Source organism: Salvia hispanica, chromosome 3 (genome assembly GCF_023119035.1).
Source record: "Salvia hispanica cultivar TCC Black 2014 chromosome 3, UniMelb_Shisp_WGS_1.0, whole genome shotgun sequence".
NCBI lineage: Eukaryota > Viridiplantae > Streptophyta > Magnoliopsida > Lamiales > Lamiaceae > Salvia > Salvia hispanica.
This window is the reverse complement of record NC_062967.1, coordinates 3,145,618-3,165,802: the sequence shown is the minus strand read 5'-3', so window position 1 is coordinate 3,165,802 and position 20,185 is coordinate 3,145,618. Positions and strand designations below refer to the sequence as shown.

At 37.1% G+C, this 20,185-nt stretch overlaps 2 protein-coding genes across 2 annotated transcripts in view; both read right to left on the bottom strand.

Annotated features, from left to right (window-relative positions):
- The window catches only part of LOC125216574 (mogroside IE synthase-like), a 20,255-nt gene extending 761 nt beyond the window's left edge, over positions 1–19,494 (bottom strand). The window contains exons 1-2 of the mRNA XM_048118325.1: positions 18,820–19,494; positions 16,719–16,915 (exon numbers count right to left, since the gene is read on the bottom strand). Of these exons, the coding sequence (XP_047974282.1) occupies positions 16,719–16,915; positions 18,820–19,461 (839 nt within the window). The 5' untranslated portion in view covers positions 19,462–19,494. The remainder of the gene's footprint in view (positions 1–16,718; positions 16,916–18,819) is intronic.
- On the bottom strand, positions 168–983 carry LOC125216575 (UDP-glycosyltransferase 74F2-like). Its single transcript, XM_048118326.1, has one exon. The coding sequence runs from the start codon at positions 981–983 to the stop codon at positions 306–308; it is 678 nt and encodes a 225-aa protein (XP_047974283.1). The 3' UTR covers positions 168–305.
- Positions 19,495–20,185: the final 691 nt, after the last annotated feature.

The window sequence follows — 20,185 nt, the reverse complement described above, 5'->3', positions numbered from 1 at the left end:
CTCAACCTGATAAAACCCCGGAGATAAAATAAAAATTCTAAAGACGAAAGATTTTGTGACTAATCACCAATGCCGTTCGCACGGTGCGGACAGCCCAGTAGAAGATTAGCCACATTAATTAGTATGAGATGTTGAATTTTCTAATGGCAGAAATCTTAAAAATAAAATAGAGGCCCCAAAATAGTCCAACTCTTCACATGTGACTAACAAAACAAAACCAAATAAATGTCATGTATATATCGCTTTTTTATGTAAAATGAAAATTTAATTTAGCCCAATGAAACTCGGCAATAAGTCAGTAACAACTAGACATGATAACTTATTCCAAAAGACGAGCAACGCATCTCTTCCTCGAGCTCGTAAACCGAGTTAACAAACACGAAATGAGAATCCTCCACACCTTCAAACTGACCCACCATCAGCTCCAACAAGCCCGGAAGCTTCTCCGGCTCAACGACAAACGACGGCAAATCCGAGACTGCCAACGGCGGCAGCCCGGGAAGCACGATCTCCTTCTCCAAAACCGGAACTTTGAGCAACCCTTTAAACACATTGTAGTAGATAACATTCACAGAGCTCGTCTGCGTGAAAAAGGCCGCACCAAACAGACCCTTACTCTTCGCCACGGCCAGCCCCCACGGCATGAAGGCGTCGCAGACAACGCAGTCCACTGGCCGGCCCCCTTCTCGAAGCTTCTCGATGAGTCGGGACGTTGACTCCGTCCCGGCCGTTTTGAAGCTGAGCAGACGCTCCTGCGGGCCGACGCCGGCTCTGGTGGCGGCGGAGTCGTAGCCGTCGGAGATGGTCTCGACGGCGATGTTGCCGGCGGCAGAAGAGGTGAGGACGCCTTGCGGTACGGCGAAGGTGATTGTGATGCCTTTGTGGGCTAAGCGTTTGGAGAATTGGATCATAGGGTTTATGTGGCCTTGGCTTGGGTATGGAAGGATTAGGCAGTGTGGTTTTTGTTCTTTTTTTTGATCCATTTCTTTGGGTTTAGATTTGGTGGTGGTGTAGCCGTGTAGGTTGGTTTGAGGTGTGATCATGTATACTTGGTAAACTTATGTATAGAACATTGGTGAGCAGTTTTTTTTACTTATCATAAATAACTCATCTATCTTGGAGTTATAAGATCAAAAATGACCTATGAAAATGTGTTCTTATCATGTTTTGTTTTATTTATGTTTTGACAAAGTTATAGTAAGAAGGCTAAGACCATCTTCAAGGATACACTAAAACCTAAAATAAGATAGGTATTTAGCTTCAACAGTACTAAAAAATCAATCCTATTTTTGATTTTTGAGAAAAAAAATACTTATCTTTAATTAGGGGAATGAAGAAACGAACAGTCGCAATGTCGATGTGCAATGAAGTGGTTAATTCCTTGAGAGCTATTCTCTTGAGAATTGTGTTTATCGTTTGTCATTTGACAAGCAAGACCAATTTAGACTTGGTAGTAATAATTGAGATGCATGTGGTGTTGAATATACCAATGCACATATGGTTCAATATAATTGTGTACTTATTGTTGGAGACAATATTGTGCAAATTATTTGAACGTGTTGTTATAAACAACAAAGATCACGAGGTGGTCGCAATGGTCTCCGACGTGGACCATGGTAATAATCCAAATGAATGGTTTGTTGAGGTAGAAAAGTCATGGGAAACCAAGCCTCTTCTGAGGTAGTTGGTGTGGGTAATGTGTTCCTAAAACTAGGATCTGGAAAAGTTCTTACCCTTAAGGATGTGCTGCATGTCCCAGACATCCGAAATAATTTGGTGTCAGGCTCACTTCTAGTAAATCATGGATTTTCACTAGAATTTGAGTGTGAAAAGGTTATATTGACCAAGAATGGAAAATTCATAGGTGAAGGCCACCTAGTGAATGGGCTTTTTGAGCTGAATGTTACGGTCATTCACCGTGGAAAAGGAATATGCAATAAAGAAGATGACACATCCTCTTATTTGCTTGAGAGCTCTGATTTATGGCATAATAGATTGGGACATATAAATCTAAATGCTATAAAAAGATTAGTAAATCTTAATTTACTAAAGGTTGATAAGTTTAACTCACAAGAAAGATGTGAAGTGTGTGTTGAAGCCAAAATGGCTAAGCTTCCGTTCCATTCGGTAGAGCGAAGCACAAAACCTCTTGAGTTAATCCATACAGACGTATGTGATTTGAAATTTGTGCAAACAAGAAGTGGTAAAAAGTATTTCATCACATTTATAGATGATTGCACAAGGTATTGTTACCTTTACTTATTAAGAAGTAAAGATGAGGCAATTGAAGCGTTTAAAGACTTCAAAAATGAAGCCGAAAATCAACTTAATTGTCGAATTAAGTGTGTTCGAAGTGATAGAGGTGGCGAGTATGTAGCGCCGTTTGCAGAGTTTTGTCATGCAAGTGGTATAATTCACCAAACCACGGCTCCATATTCTCCTCAATCGAATGGTGTTGCTGAACGCAAAAATCGAACACTGAAAGAGATGATGAATGCTCTGTTGATTAATTCAGGTTTACCCCAGAACATGTGGGGGGAGGCTGTGTTAACGGCAAATTATATCCTGAATAAGATTCCACTAAAAAGTAGGGATGTGACTCCCTATGAGTTGTGGAAAGGCAAGAAACCTTCGTATTCATACCTCAAAGTGTGGGGGTGTTTAGCAAAGGTAGAAGTGCCGCCTCCGAAACAAGTTGCTATTGGCCCTAAAACAGTCGATTGCATCTTTATTGGCCATGCACTTAATAGTAGTGCATATCGTTTCCTAGTCCATAAGTCAGTTGTGTCTGGCGTGGCTGAAGGATCAACGATAGAGTCAAGGAATGCTATATTCTTTGAGAATGTTTACCCTTGCAAGAGGCAGGAGGATCTTTCTAGTGAAAGAATGATGGATGAATCCACTAGTTCTAATCCTCCAAAAAGGACGAGGTTAAGTCCTGAGGATGTAGAACCAAGACGTGATAAAAGAGTTAAAATTGCTAAAACATTTGGTCCCAACTTCATAACTTTTATGTTGGATGATGAACCAAAGTCGTTGGCGGAAGCGCTGTCTGGCCCAGATGCGCCATTCTGGCAAGAAGCGATCAATAGTGAAATTGAATCAATTATGATAAATAACACATGGGTGTTAGTAGACTTGCCAAAAGGTTGTAAGACCTTAGAGTGCAAGTGGATTTTGAAAAAGAAATATAAAACTCGATGGTACTATTGAAAAGTACAAGGCTCGCCTAGTTTGTGAAAGGCTTTAAGTAGCAAGAAGGATATGATTTCTTTTCTCGACACGTATTCACCCGTTAAAAGAATTATTTCCATTCGGGTGCTTCTTGCGATTGCTGCTTTGCACAATCTTGAAATTCATCAAATGGATGTGAAAACTCGCATTTCTGAATGATGAATTGGAGGACAAGAAATTTATATGGAGCAACTCTGAAGGGTTTGTAGTACCTGGCCAAGAAAGGAAGGTATGCAAACTAGTGAGGTCTTCTATATGGATTAAAACATGGCGCCTTTGCAATGGCACTTGAAGTTTGACAATGTGATGTTGTCAAATATGGGTTCACTATCAACGAGTGTGATAAGTGTGTTTACATTAAGAACACAAATAATGGGTTCGTTATTGTGTGTCTTTATGTGGATGATATGTTGATTATGGGCAGCAATAGTGCCATTATCAACGAGACCAAAAATATGTCGAAGAGAAATTTCGACATGAAAGATATGGGTCTAGCTGATGTGATTCTCGGAATCAAGATTAAAAAGAATCCTGAGGGAATAGCTTTGACACAATCTCATTACATTGAGAAAGTGCTTAAAAAGTTTCACTCCTTTGACTGTGAGCCAGCTAAGACTCCATTGGAACCCAACGTGCATTTGAGTAAGCACACGGGTGAGCCTGTATCTCAAGAAGAATATGCAAGGATCATAGGGAGTTTGATGTTTATCACAAGCTGCACCCGACCAGATCTTGTGTGTACGGTGAATAAACTGAGCCGATTTACGAGCAACCCAAGCAAGGAACATTGGAAAGCTCTGCGTAGGGTTTTGAGATACTTGAAGTATACTCTTAACTTTGAGCTGCAGTACACAAACTATCCCCAAGTACTTGAAGGGTACTGTGATGCAAATTGGATCTCTGATTCAAAAGACTCGTTTTCGACGAGTGGGTATGTGTTCACTGTGGGGGGTGGAGCTGTTTCGTGGAAGTCAACAAAACAGACGTGTATACTCGATCCACCATGGAATCTGAGTTTATCGCTTTAGACAAAGTAGAGGAAGAAGCTGAGTGGCTTAGAAACTTCCTAGAAGATATTCCATGTTGGAAGAAGCCAGTGCCGGTAGTAGTGATACACTGCGATAGCCAAGCGGCTATAGGGAGAGCACATAGTGGCTTATACAATGGTAAGTCTCGACACATTCGTCTGCGACACAATACCGTGAGGCAGTTGATCACAAGTGGAATTATCATAGTTGACCGTGTGAGGTTAGTGGATAACTTAGCGGATCTGTTAACGAAAAGTTTAAACCGTGATCAAATGCATAAATTGCTAAAAGGAATGGGACTTGAAAACCACATTTTAAAAGATGATTATAGTGGTAACCCAACCATACGATTGGAGATCCCATGGGCTTGGTTCAATGGGAAAACAAAGCTATATGACTCTAGTTGTAACACTCGGAAGATTTTTTAATCTTCGCCCATTCTTTAGAAAGCATTGAGTGTTGTAACATGCATGTGGTAAGAGGTTAAGTTTTGACTTTTAATGATTCTTAGAAACCTCAAGGAGGTGGGTATTGCAGGATACCTGGAAAAGAATCACCTATGTAAGTGAAGAAGTGTGGGCCGCTTCAACATGTGAATCACTTATGAATCCAAAGTGGTGTTCCATGACCAGTAAATGACACAAACGTGAGAACTGATGAGTTTGTAAATAGTATTGTGTCAATATTATTGTCTCGGTATACACCAAGGAGGAACGGTTCAAGGCATCACGTCCACCAGGCCGCCGGTATGCCCGATAGTGTTGACTATGGAAAGTTCAAAGCCCCAAGCTACTATTCCAAATGCAATATTGTTTCTCGAGAATTGAGCGAAGAGTCTGCATGCATGCAAACACGTCTTGTGTTGGTTTGAGCTTGCAGTGCTCTAACCAATGTGGGGGATTGTGGAAAAAACATGTGGAAAATGTGGGAGACCTTTGAGGTGGCCAAGACCTATGGCCTTTCATCTTAGGTAACCCCCAAATGCATTAAGAGATAATCTTGATTGCAAGGCCTTTCAAGTGCTTTCTCTAGCCAATAAATAGGCTTGATCTTGGAGTGGATAAAAAACAAACAAAAAATATTCTCTCTTCTCTCTAGTTCTCTACATCATAGTAGCATTGCATAGCTTGATTCTCGGAACTTCATCAAGTTTGTCGGTGCCTAGCGGGTTTGAGGTGCTTCTACACGCTAGGAGGAAGTCGTTTTATCTTTGGGGACAATACGCCATTCCGTGAGCACTAGTCGGGGCGTAATTTGTCTTGCGGAAAGAGGGTTTCCCTCGACTCGACTTATAGTTCGGTTTGTTCTATTATTTCCGTTGTAATTTTCATTCCACTTATTGTTATTATCTTCCTTCGATTGTAATAGTTAGAGTACCGCCTGTAACGGCTTGAGAATTTTATCCCATTATTTCTAATAGTGCGTGCGTTTCAAAATTTAGTTTTTGTTACAGTATCTCATTAAAATGAAAACATCCACTAATGGTCAAAATCAAATTTTCATTTCGTTAAAGTATTGAGCTATTTTGACCAATGTTTTAAAACCGGATTTACCGATGAACCGGCGAAGCTACTGGTTCATGGTTCAACCGGTCCAATCGGTTTAATCACTGGTCAAACCGTTATATCATTATAAATGTGTATATATATTACTCCCTCCGTCCCATTTTAGCAGTCCCATTCACTTTTCTGTCCTCTTTTTGTAAAAATGATAAAAAATAGTTAAAGTGGAGAAATGGTAAAGTAAGAGAGACAATAATGTAAATAAGACTCTTCTCTATATTATTCTCTCTCTTAATTTACCATTTCTCCTCTTTAACTATTTTTTTTTATCATTTTTACAAAAAGAGGGCAGAAAAGTCAATGGGACTGCTAAAGCGGGACGAAGGGAGTATTAAATAATATACCAAATATTTTTAATTCAGTGAATGATAAAATACACAATGTATTAATAGTATATCCCAAAAATATTACACCTCCGCCTATAGAAATTTAGTAGAATTTTATTAATTTTTTTTTTATCAAAAATATGATTAAATATACAAATTATACTAGTAGTAAGTTATTGTAAATTTTTTTTAATATTTTATGTATAAAAATAATTAAGCTCATTGTATTATTTTCAAAAAGTAGTGCAGCAAAATAATATTATACATAATAAACATGAATTATAAATATATATTTAGTAAATAGTGGTAATATATAAACAAATACTCCAGTAAACTTTAAGTATAATTCACATATTCATTATATGCATATATACGTATTATACAAATAATAATAAACTAGCAGTAGTTAGCTGTACATAAATAAATTGGATGGTAATTAAATATCATAATTAGTAGTACTAATTACTTTGAAATTAAACACGAATTATTAGTTTATAATCATATAGATAAAATATTTCTTATTTAATATATAAAAATAACTTATGTTCATATTAACACCAAGAAGTTCTTGTGATGTAGTGGTAGAATTGTTGGTAAGTTCATCAAGAGGTCTTGAGTTCAACCTCTATTAAAGCCAAAATTTTAAAATAAAATTTTGCAAAACATTAATTAATGTGGTATGATTTTTTTTGTGATAACCACTAATGCCATTCGCACGGTGCGGACGACCCCGTAGAAGATTAGCCACATTAGTATGAGATGTTAATTTTCTAATGCCGGAAATCTCAAAGCATGCTTTGCTATTTACATTGAAAGATAGATATCACAAGCCAAGATTAAAAAGAATAGTAGTATAATATTTTTATAGTTGTTTGGCTTGCAATTTTATTATTATATGCAAAATGCTTGGGCTTAAAGTTGTTTCATGGGCCCATCAAAAATTGCAACTTGCAAAATAAACACTTACAAAATTCATGTAAAAATTCTTATCTTAAAAATTGATACAAGGATGTTGCTAGAGGCTCCAAAATAGTCCAATTCTATAGCACACATGACTTATAATAAAAATACAACTATATAGAGCAATGACTCATCTATCTTCGAGTTATACGATTCAAATATATATATCAATTATTTTTATCATGTTCTATTTATTTATCTTCCCAACCAAATTGCCCCAAAGTAAATTTATGTTTGAGATAAAAAAAGTTTAACTACGACAACATTAAGTCAGTAACAACCAAACATGACAACTTATTCCAAAAGACGAGCAATGTACCTCTTCCTCGAGCTCAAAAATCGAGTTAACGAACACGAAATGTAAATCCTCCACACCTTCAAACTGACCCGCCATCAGCTCCAACACGCCCGGATACTTCTCCGGATCAACAACAAACGACGGCAGATCCGAGACCTCCAACGGTGGCAACCCAGGAAGCTGCACGATCTCCTTCTCCGAAATCGGAACTTTCAGCAACCCTTTAAACACACTGTAGTAGATCACATTCACAGAGCTCGTCTGCGTGAAGAAGACCGCACCACACAGGCCCTTACTCTTCGCCACAACTAAGCCCCACGGCATGAAGGCGTCGTAGATGGCGCAGTCCACGGCCCGACCCCCTTCTCGAAGCTTCTCAATGAGTCGGGATGTTGACTCCGTCCCGGCCGTTTTGAAGCTGAGTAGATGCTCCCGAGGGTCGACGTCGGCTCTGGCTGAAAGGAAATGGGCTAGAATTAGATTAATATGGATAAGTAATTATAGTTGGGCTATAATTATAATAGTCCATAAGCCCAACAATCGTGGCTAGTGACTCTTCATCTATATAATGGTTATTTATTCTCCATTGTGGGGCATGAGAAATAGCGTAACATTAGAGAGAAAATACGTAAAGCTTTGTAGAGAGAATTCCTAGTATTCTTCTACGGAGCAATTGTAGTGGGATAGTTCCTGCATCGGATTGGATTGCACGTGGACCTCGATAGTAGTGGATTCAACTTGCAGGATTCAATCGCAAAAGAAAATAACACAACAAGTAAGATTTAGTTCCGTTGTGTTTTACATGCTCAACGTGCAATATGATTATGAATCTAGATCTGTATTCTTGTATGCAAATTTCCGCTGCGCTCATTAGATAAATACAAGAAAACCCAACAGTGGTATCAGAGCCAGGGCTCGATTCATAATTATTTTGTGTGTTAATTATTTGTGGACGACCGTAATCTGGTCTCGTAATTGGGTTTGTGGATGAAATATGATTTTACGCGAAACAGTCTTCGATCTTTTGAAGATTAAATTAGATGAGGAATAGAATTTGAAATTTATATCAAAATTCGATTCGTATTTAACTTTGGAGGTTAGAAATTAGATTTCTGTTCCGTTTGAAAGGTTTTAAGGAAAAGTGAGAAAGCTTTAATTTTGAGTTTTTCAATAAAATTTTGAAATTTTGAATATTCTGGAGAATTGTTTTCGATGATTCAGAAAACTGAAATTAACCCTTTAATTAGACTTTTGGAAAGAAAATCCTTTTTGTTTATTTAATTTTTCGGAAATATAGTTTAAAACTTGAAGTTAGACTTCAAAATCATTCGAAAATTTTGACTAACTCCAAAATGTCTTAAAGCTTTATTGAAAATTGATTTGATATTTTGAATATCATATTTTTGGAAGAAAATCTTGAAATCTTAAATATTGAATTTTCAAGATTGATTGCCATCTTTTCTTTGAATGTTATGAACGACCCTTTTTTCCTTTTAAAATAATAGGGCAGATTGTTACGCTTAGGTATATAATTAATTTAGAATTAATATAAATAGTTAAATCCACATTTAATTTGAGAATAAAATTTGATTTTATTTGTTGAGAATTATTTGATATCCTATGTGATAAGTATGCTATTTAATTTATGATTATTTATTTTAATTATAGTAGTTAGAGACCGTGTTATATTATGTCTGTGTAGGCAGCGCCCAGTATGTGGTGTCCGTGTTATACTATGTCTGGGTAGGCGGCGCCCAATATTTGTAGTCCGTGTTATACTATGTCTTGGTAGGCGGCGCCCATTAATTCTTTGAAATTTAATATTGAATAATATATTCACATAACCAGTATCACACTTTTCCCCATAAAATATAAGTCTTGTTTTTGAAACAAACGCATCGTCCATCATAATTATTTGATGTTCCTAGCCTTTTCGACCACGAGTTTTACGCCAAAGCGTTTACTCTATCTAAATCCACAAGGTCTAGGCTCATTCATAGATGCATGGTTGGCATCGTGTGATGGGTTTGACTTGCTTAAATTGTTTAGTAAAGCGAAAGCGACCTAAATAGTTTATGGATGCATATTAATTGGATTAATAAACCAAGAATTGCAAAATAGTTGTTGCAGTTGACTTGGAGGCCTACCTTGTAATATTATTGTTGTGATCAGCCAAAGCAGGGGTTGCAATAATATGGACTTGGATCTTAGACCACTAAAATTTATATTTGATATAAATTCGTATTATATGTTTGGGGGACATAATATATGTTTAAATTAGTGGGAGCTAATCAATACAATAAACCCTTGTTTGGTTAGTGATACGAATGTGATATTTGTATGCTTTTCTAATTTACTTTCCGTTGTATTTTTCTATTCAGAATGTCAAACTTGACTTACAAGTGTTTGATGGAAACACACAAGTTGATTGTGTCAAATTTCACGGATTGGCTCCGTTGTTTGCGCTTGGTGCTAAGGCATGACAAAATTGATTATGTCTTGGACGAACCAATTGGTGTCGTTCCCAGTAAGGAATCCTCTGAGTTTGCTACGTTTGACGCAACTGCTCATGAGAAACAATGTTGAAAATGCAAATGATGGTCAGTGCATCATGCTGTCATCCATGAGTTTGGAACTTCAAAGACAACATGAGCACATGCTTCCATATGAGATGCTAAACACTTGGAGAGTTTGTATGCTTCACAAGCTCAAACTATGGAGTATGAGATACTTCACGATCTCTTCAAGTGCAAGCTTCATGATGGAGGCAAGGTTTCTGAGCATGTGCTGAAATTGATTGGTTTGATTGAGAGGTTAGCATCGATTGGAATGGTGCTTCCCGCAAATGTCTCAACAAATCTAATTCTTCAGTCTCTTCCTAGTAGTTTTGAGAATTTCATTGTGAATTTCAACATGAACAACACGAAGGTTGGGCTGCCAGAGTTGCACAACATACTTAAGACTTATGAGTCTTCCACTGCTAAGGTCAAATCTGTGCTCCTGCAAAGTCTTCCAAATGGAAGAATAAGCAGCAACAGAAGAAGAAAGCATCTAAGGATGTTGTTCTAAAGCCTAAGAGTGGAGGGACTAAGAAGAAGTCGAAATCATCAAAGGATGGTTGTCTTTTCTGTCATGAGTAGGGACTTGGAAGAGAGACTGCCCAAAATTCAAGGCACTAGGTGCAGAAAGTGGGAGCTCAGGTATGTTTGTCATTGAGATAAATATGTCTATGAATAATTCACAATCTTGGGTATTAGATACAACTTGTGGCTCACATTTGTAATAATGTGCAGGGTCTAAGTGACTGCAGGAAAGTGAGGCCTGGGGAAGTTGATTTGCGTGTTGGGAATGGAGCAAGAGTTGCTGCCGAATGCGTGGGGACTTACAGATTGGATCTTCCCTCAGGACATAGACTAGAATTGTTCAATTGTTATTTCGTTCCAGTTATTTCTAAGAATATTATTTCCATTCCGATGTTAGACATTGAAGGTTTTTCCTTCCATTTTGCGAACAACAGATGCTCGTTTTCTTTTAATGGATTGTTTTATGGAAATGCCACTCTTGAAAATGGATTATATATGCTTGAATACACATGAAATATTCTCAATATGCAAAACAAAAGACCTAAGCTATGTAATACGAATAATGCAACTTATCTTTGGCATTGAAGACTTGGTCATATTAATGAGAAAAGAATAGCAAGATTGAGAAAGTTAGACTATCTCACTTCATTTGATTTAGAATCATATGGAGCTTATGAATTATGTCTCAAAGGAAAAATGACAAGTAAACCATTTTTTGGGAAAAGGGTGCGTCTAAGGATTTGCTAGAGGCGGTTATTCATACTTCATAACTTTTACTGATGATTTATCAAGGTATGAATATGTGTATCTTATGGAACATAAATCTGAGGCCTTCGAGAAATTTAAAGAGTTTAAGTGTGAAGTTGAGAAACAACTTGGAAAAAGTATCAAGACTCTTCGATCAGATCGAGGAGGGGAATACTTGAGCCTAGAATTTCTTGATTACTTGAAGTCACATGGAATCCAGTCAGACTGGACACCTCCTGGTACACCTCAAATGAATGGAGTATCTAATAGGAAAAATCGAACATTATTAGATATGGTTCGATCCATGATGAGCTTCGCCAGTCTCCCTTTATTCCTATGGGGTCATGCCTTACTAACGGCTATTTACATTCTAAATAGGGTTCCTTCTAAATCAGTCGAGAAAACACCATATGAGTTATGGTGTGGCAAGAAAGCAAGTCTTAACCATATCCGGACTTGGGGTTGTCCAGCTTTTGTTAAGAAAATGATGACTGATAAATTGGAAACTAAAAGTGAGAAATGTCATTTTGTGGGATATCCTAAAGAAACTAAAGGATATGAATTCCACTACCCTGGAGATCACAAGGTGATAATCTCTAGGAATGTGACGTTTCTTGAAGACAATTATGTCTTAAAGGAACAAAGTCACAACATTGTAGATCTTGAAGAAATTCAAGAATCACAAGATAACATTGAGGATGAGGTATTGTTAAATGGTTTGAACAATAACTCAGTGGGAGTTTTTGATGATCTATTGGGAGGGGAAATTACTCTTAGAGAGGACCTTAGAGAGACTCTCGAAGGACCACCTCAAGACAATGAGATGCATCAAAGACAAGACGATGCAATAGTTGCATCACCTCCACCTCAAGAAGATCATGGGGATATTCTTGAACCTTCTCACATACAGAATGAACAGCCTGAACTAGAGCAAAACCAACCAGACCATGACGACTATAAGTCTCAGTCTGGATATGTTTTTATCCTCAATGGTGGAGCAGTGAGTTGGAATAGTTCCAAACAAGGTACAACTGCCGATTCCACCACCGAAGCCGAGTATATTGCTGCATCTGAAGCTGCCAAAGAAGCTGTTGCTTTGTTAGAGTTCGTTAAGGAACTGGGTGTCGTTCCGAGTGCCAGTAGTGCAATACCTTTGTACTGTGACAACACTGGTGCTGTTGCGCAAGCAAAAGAACCCAGAACTACGAACAGGAACAAGCATGTTCCCTGAAGATATCATCTGATCAGAGAAATAATTGAAAGAGGAGACATAAAATTAGAAAGAGTACCCACTGATGATAATTTAGTTGATCCTTTCACTAAACCGTTATATAGCAAAACACAACAAGCACTTTGAGAGCTTAGGTGTTAAGCATGTTGGTAGATGGCTTTGAATAAGTGGGAGTTAAAGTTTTATATGTCTTAGAAACATTTTTTGTTGAGACAATATTACTTGATCACATTCAATGAAAATTTTATTTTCTATGGGTTTTGTGCACTTATTGGAATAACTGTTTAAATGTTTGTCTTTATTCTAAATATTTGTTCCCTTGAATTATGACTGTCGTTAATGGTGTGAGACATTAATGATATAGTATAATTCTAAAATAGCCCTAACCAATGATCATCAAGAATGGGATATTGATGATATGTTATAGGTTAGCATGAGGTTTGCATCACATTCTTCGAGAATGTAGTTGTTCTCACAACTATGAGATATCAGATATTCGTGATGGACCCATGGTATACTTTGGAGAGTATTGGTATACCCTACTACTCCCTCCGTCCTGGCTAAGATGACACATTGCTTAGCCGACACGAGATTTTAGGAGTTATTAGTTAAAGTGTTTAATTGGAGAGAGAGAAGGTGGGTGTAAGTATTAAAGTAGAGAGATAAAGAAAGATGGATATTTAAATAGGAGTGAGAAAAAGTGGTTGAATGTATTAATTGGAGAGAGAAAGTTATCAAAAAAGGAAATGTGTCATCTTAGTTGGGACAAACTAAAAAGGAAAACGTGTCATCTTAAGCGGGACGAAGGGAGTATTAAACTGTTTTGTTAAGTGTCTACAGTTTATTAGTGCATGAAGTATGTAATAGTCCTTGGATCTGAGGTCATTACACATTTTGTTTGTTGAGTGGTGTGCTTTGATCTTGTCCAACGCTTTGCCTCCCAAAGGAGGATTGAGACACGGACCTGTGTTGGGTATATCATAAGATAAATGAAAATGGTAGTTGAGCAAAGAATGAGATTCATTCCTCGATTGGAATTTCGAGTGAACACTCAAATTCTCTATATTACTTGACCATTAAGTCATTGACCAATGCAAAGATATATTCGATTAAAGTAATTGAATATGATCGAATGGGTCATTTAATAAAGATGAGATAAAGTGATTGAGCTATTTGGATGACACATAGCAAATCTTAGGCTCAATCGGGTGGTTCGTGAATGAAAGGATATTACTATAAACTTTATGTAAATTCTTGTTTACCAAATTCACGTAAACGTCCTTCATATATCGAGCTACGCTGCCAACGCAGTTTAAGAGTTTTGTGCAGACTTCGATTAGATCGTCGTCGATAATGAGGGCCTAAAGGGTCACACTATATGTGTATTTTGATCTGCTCAAGGGTACAAAGTTGGAACTACGCATTATATCTAATGCTAGTACAAGTGGGAGATTGAAATGAAATGAGCTAGAATTAGATTAATATGGATTAAGTAATTATAGTTGGGCTATAATTATAATAGTCCATAAGCTCAACACTCGTGGAACCCTAGTGACTCTTCATATATATAATGGTTATTTATTATCCATTGTAGGGCATGAGAAATAGCGTAACATTAGAGAGAAAATACGTAAAGCTTTGTAGAGAGAATTCCTAGCATTCTTCTACGGAGCAATTGTACCGGGATAGTTCCTGCATCGGATTGGATTGCACGTGGACCTCGATAGTAGTGGATTCAACTTGCAGGATTCAATCGCAGAAGAAAATAACACAAGTAAGATTTAGTTCCGTTGTGTTTTACATGCTCAACGTGCAATGTGATTATGAATCCAGATCTGTATTCTTGTATGCAAATTTTCGCTGCGCTCATTAGATGAATACAAGAAAACCCAACACTGGCGGCGGTGGAGTCGTAGCCGTCGGAGATCGTCTTGACGGTGATATTGTTGACAGCGGTGGAAGAGGTGAGGACGCCTTGCGGTACGGCGAAGGTGATTGTGATGCCTTTGTGGGCTAAGCGATTGGAGAATTGGATCATAGGGTTTATGTGGCCTTGGAGTGGATATGGTAGGATTAGGCAGTGTGGTTTGTGCTCTGTTTTTTTATCCCTTTCTTTCAATTTCGATTTCAATATAAGTGATTGGTAATGTCATTTGTAGAACAATACAAAGCTTTATGAGTGGAAAGTTGGGAGTAAAGATTCCTACTCCTAGTTAGTAACGAAGGAGATATGACCAAATGTTAAGATAATGTATTAAGATGGGCGTTGAGATAAGGATATTTTATCTCATTTTTTTGAATTAATTCGCTTTGGATTTAAAGGGCTGAGATGATCTTTGGAGGCCTAACATGGACCTTATTTTATCTGTCATTATAATTCATATCTTGGTCTTATCAAGGCTATCAAACAAGTACTTTAGATAGTGTATCCGTTTGTAAATTTATTTTTTGTTACAATGATTTTTTTTTACTGAAATGAACACATTTTTTTAATGGTCAAACACCAAATTTATCATTTTGTCGAAGTATTGAGCTATTCGACTGTAATAGTATCTTTGGAGAATTTCACTAAATTGTCCTATCAATATGTGGACCACATGGCGAGAAAATAATAGAGTGATTCGGGCTGCATAGAAAGAGAGACTATTAAGTTTAATTGTAAATTTGGACAAATTTCAATTTTTTTAAAGTTTTATTCAAACAAATCTAAAATAAGTACATCACGAATAAAAATTGGAACGCAATCCAACTAATACTTGCTATCAGCAATAGAACCCGATGCCTGAGCAGCGTATGAGCAACCACAATCTTCCACCACTGCCCCAAAGATAAATTCATCTTTCTGTGTGCCTGTCACGGCGAGTACTATCGTCTGAGCATCCATCTTGAACTCTACCATTTTATTTTTCGTCCTTTAGTTTTGGCTTGCAAAATCGGTATTTGCCATCTTATATTTTGGTTCACATGGACTTAGGTAGTCAAAATATTTAAGGTCTTATAAGATTTAGAGCATCTCCAACCATTACACTAAACTCAAACCTATTTTAGTGTAAATATCACACTAAATATTGATTTTGCTCCAACCATTTACACTAAACTCAAACCTAAAAAATTATTCCTCACCCACTAACTTATTATACTTTTCAATCATACCTATATATTTTATTTAAATTACACACTAACTCCATGACACTTTATCAATATCTTAAATTAAATTAAATAAGCATAATATAAGATTTATTAATTAATATAACTAAATATGAAAATAGAGTAAAGATAAATTAACAAAAATTGTATATACAAAACACCCTCAAATTTTAAACCGGTTTTCTTATTAATGTATTATTTCCTTCCTAAATTGCCCTTTTTATATTTGTAAAGGTACCACTTAAAATGTTTTCCTTTTATATGATCTTTTAATTATAGAAATCCCAAAACTTTAGGCAAATTCAAATTGAATTTATATTCCAAAGATTTAAAATTTTGTCAAACAAATCTATACTCATTAAATCCGACAAAGTTCATTATAATATTTGAAAACTTTTTAACTTATTTCTTATGACTAATTCATTTTAAAAACATTTAAACTTTCAAACTTATTTTATTTTTGTTAGTGTTAATTGCTTAGCTACTGATTTGCTGAGCATGAAGAGTTTCAAGTAGAGAAAGGGAGAAGTCTTTGGTCAGCTCGCTCAAGCTGTGGAAGAGCTTCAGGAACCATTGGATGTGTTTTAGATAGATTAGTACCTGACCGTTGATTTGAGTGAGTGAGTAACTTCCCCCTTCATCAACAGCTTCCTTTGCCAATTCCTTCCATTTCCTTGCATTCTCTCTCATCTCTCCAGCTCTCTCTCCCTCCATCACATGCTTCACACAACTAACCAACTCCTCATGCCCAACAACACCTTCTTCATTGGGGCAAGCCTTTACTCCCACTTTCCAAACATCCATCACAAACTTTGCGTTCATAGCCTGATCACTCCACCACGGGACCCCCACCATCGGGACCCCGAGGCTAAGTGCTTCCAGAGTCGAGTTCCACCCACAGTGCGTTACAAAGCAGCCAATGGCGTCATGAGCAAGTACCTCAAGCTGCGAGCACCATGACACGATTAGCCCCTTACCCGAGGCTTCGTCTGAGAAATTTTCCGGGAGCTTCGACACCTCTGAGGATCGGACCACCCATAGGAAGTGTTTTCCGGTTAGCTTAAGGGCCGTTGCCAATTCCTCCATTTCATGCTTTTCCAATTTGGCCATGCTACCAAAGGAGACATAGATAACCGATTTTGGTGATCTTTGTTGTAGCCATTTCATGCAAGTGTCATCTGGCTTGAACATACTAAGACCATAATTTGTGTCATCTTGCAATCTTTTGTCTTGGTACATAGAAGGTATGGCTGGTCCAATTGTTTTGACTGATATGGACTTTTTCATCCAATCATTTGCCTGAAATAGGACTCCAAATACATAAGTTACCTTAATATATATACTACTATCTGTTCACTACAAATAATTTTAACAGTGGAAGATAAATTTGACGAAAACTAATTTTTGCAAAGAAAAAAACATTTGATGAATTAACTATTGATCAATACACATACCAACTCCTCGTCCAGGTCATAAAGACATAAACCCGGCCATGAGTAGCAGAAATATGGATACAGGTAGCAATATTAATGAACACCAACTACTCTTCCAGGCCATAAATTAAGACATAAACCCATGAGAAGCAATATATGGTATAGAACTTTAGAAGTAGCAATCGCATTAAATATGGAGTTGTCCAAATTGCCACGTTTTTTTTGTTACAATTATTTGTGTTCTCTTTCTTTTCCATGGTTGGGCGTGAGGGGAATTAGCAATTCAGGGTCAAATTAATACTCCCTCCGTCCTATAACATGAGTCACTCTTATTATGAACACGAATTTTAAGAAATGTAAAGAATAGTAGATCGGAAAAGTTAGTGGAATATAAACCCACTTTTTTATATTGATTATAATTATAATAAAATTTGAGTGAAGGGAGTTAGACCATCTTCAATGGTACACTAAAACCTAAAATGGGATAAGTATTTAGCTCCAATAGTACTAAAAAACCAATCCTATTTTTGGTTTTTGAGAAAAAAAATACCTATCTTTAGGTTTACACTAAACCAATACCTAAAAGTTTTTCAAATTTTGTGAGTAAAAAAAAACATAATATAGAGAATATTCTTTTAAGTTTGAGTTTGTGTAAATAGTTGGAGTAAAATCAATATTTAGTGTGAGATTTACACTAAAATGAGTTTGAGTTTAGTGGAATGTTGGAGATGCTCTTAGTGGAATGTGAGACTTATTTACCATTTATGGTAAAAATGAAGTGTGACTTTTATTGTTGAACGGACCAAAATGGCAAAGTGTGACTCTTATTGTGGGACGGAGAGAGTACTACTTTGCAATAAAAAATTGTGATATTGGACTCCAAAATTATGAACTATGGCGAAATTATGATAATTTTCATAAAATTAAAAATTATCTAAAATATCACAAACTTTACATTCTATTTGTTATTTTCCCACGATGAATACATGCCTTTTTAAATCCTACTACTTAACACTACTAAATCAATGTAGCTTTCTACGTGATTTTTTATTCTACTAGCAACTAGCTAGCCACAAACATAAAAAATGTTCTAAATTATCATAAATGTTTCATGGTTGCCCGCTTAGAATAAGTTTTCGCTTAAAATTTCTTATTTGGGTTGAATTGAGAAATAAAAATACAGAATGTAAGTGTGAAATTTTAAACCAAATTTAAAATTTATGGAAAATATCAAAATTTGGCCAAAATTCTTGGTGTTAGTGACTAATATCCTAAAAAATTTCATTAATCTCAACTGTATGTACTCGATAAGAGAATGGAGTATAAAATACTAATGCCAACTAATTAAGAAATACTTCAGGAAATAAATAAAGGTTTGACATTACGAATATCACTTGTGATTATTAAAGAACAAATTGCCAAATAAATAACGAACACATTTTTTTCTGAAAGTTAAATTACGAAAAAGATTTTGTGACTAATCACCAATCCCGTTCGCACGGTGCGGACAGCCCAGTAGAAGATTAGCCACATTAATTAGTGGTATGAGATGTTGAATTTTCTAATGGCAGAAATCTTAAAAATAAAATAGAGGCCCCAAAATAGTCCTAACTCTTCATCACATGTGACTTACAAAACAAAACCAAATAAATGTCATGTATATATCGTTTTTTTTATGTAAAATGAAAGTTTAATTTAGCCCAATGAAACTCGGCAATAAGTCAGTAACAACTAAACATGATAACTTATCCTAAAAGACTAGCCACGTACCTCTTCTTCGAGCTCGTAAACTGAGTTAACGAACATGAAATGGGAATCCTCCACACCTTCAAACTGACCCACCAGCAGCTCCAATGCGCCCGGATACTTCTCCGGATCAACAACAAACGACGGCAAATCCGAGATCGCCAACGGCGGCAGCCCGGGAAGCACGGTCTCCCTCTCCGTAACCGGAACTTTGAGCAACCCTTTGAACACATTGTAGTAGATCACATTCACAGAGCTCGCCTGCGTGAAGAAGGCCGCACCAGACAGGCCCTTACTCTTCGCCACGGCTAAGCCCCACGGCATGAAGGCGTCGCAGACGACGCAGTCCACGGGCCGGCCCCCTTCTCGAAGCTTCTCGATGAGACGGGACGTTGACTCCGGACCGGCCTTTTTGAAGCTGAGTAGATGCTCCCGAGGGTCGACGTCGGCTCTGGCGGTGGGGGAGTCGTAGCCGTCGGAGATCGTCTCGACGACGATGTTGTTGCCGGCGGCGGAAGAGGTGAGGGCGCCTTGTGGTACGGCGAAGGTGATTGTGATGCCTTTGTGGGCTAAGCGTTTGGAGAATTCGATCATGGGGTTTATGTGGCCTTGGCCTGGGTACGGCAGGATTAGGCAGTGTGGTTTGTGTTCTGTTTTTGGATCCATTTCTTTCGGTTTGGATTTATGTGGTGTGTTTAGGATGCTTTGAGGTTTGATCATGTGAGTACGAGGTAAGGTTATATATAGAACATTGGAACATTTAGGCAAGTTGTAATGGATAAGAGGTCATGAATTCTATGAGTGGTTGTAAAAAATTGTTCGGATGACGGTGGAATAAAGATTAATACTTCTTCCGTTCCTCATAATTCGTCACTGTTTGATCCGGCAAGGGTTTTAAAAAATGTAGTGGGTTAAAAAAGTTGGTGACATGTGGATCCTACTTTTATATATTAATTTTATAATAAATATGAGTATGGATGAGTCAGTGGAATGTAGAGTTCACTACCAAAAATGGTAAAAGTAAAAGGTGACAAATTTTTAGGGACGGAAAAAAAAGGAAATGTGTGACAAATTTTCAGGGAATGAGGGAGTACTACTTATTTATTTTAGTCCTATGTTTCTGTTTGAAGGGATGATAAAGTAAGAGAAAGAATAAAGTAGAGAAATGAGGAGAGAGTAAGTAGGAGTAATAAAGATAATACCCTTTCTATGCCATTAGGAGTTCCATTTGAGTTCGGCACGAGTTTTAATGAAATATAAAGTAAAGTGAGTGAGAAAAGTTAGTGGAATTTGAGATCCATTTTTATATCTCCCTCCGTCCCTCCGTCCTGCAGTAGGAGTCGTATTTGGTTATGACACGGATTTTAAGAAATGTAAAGAAAAGTAAGAT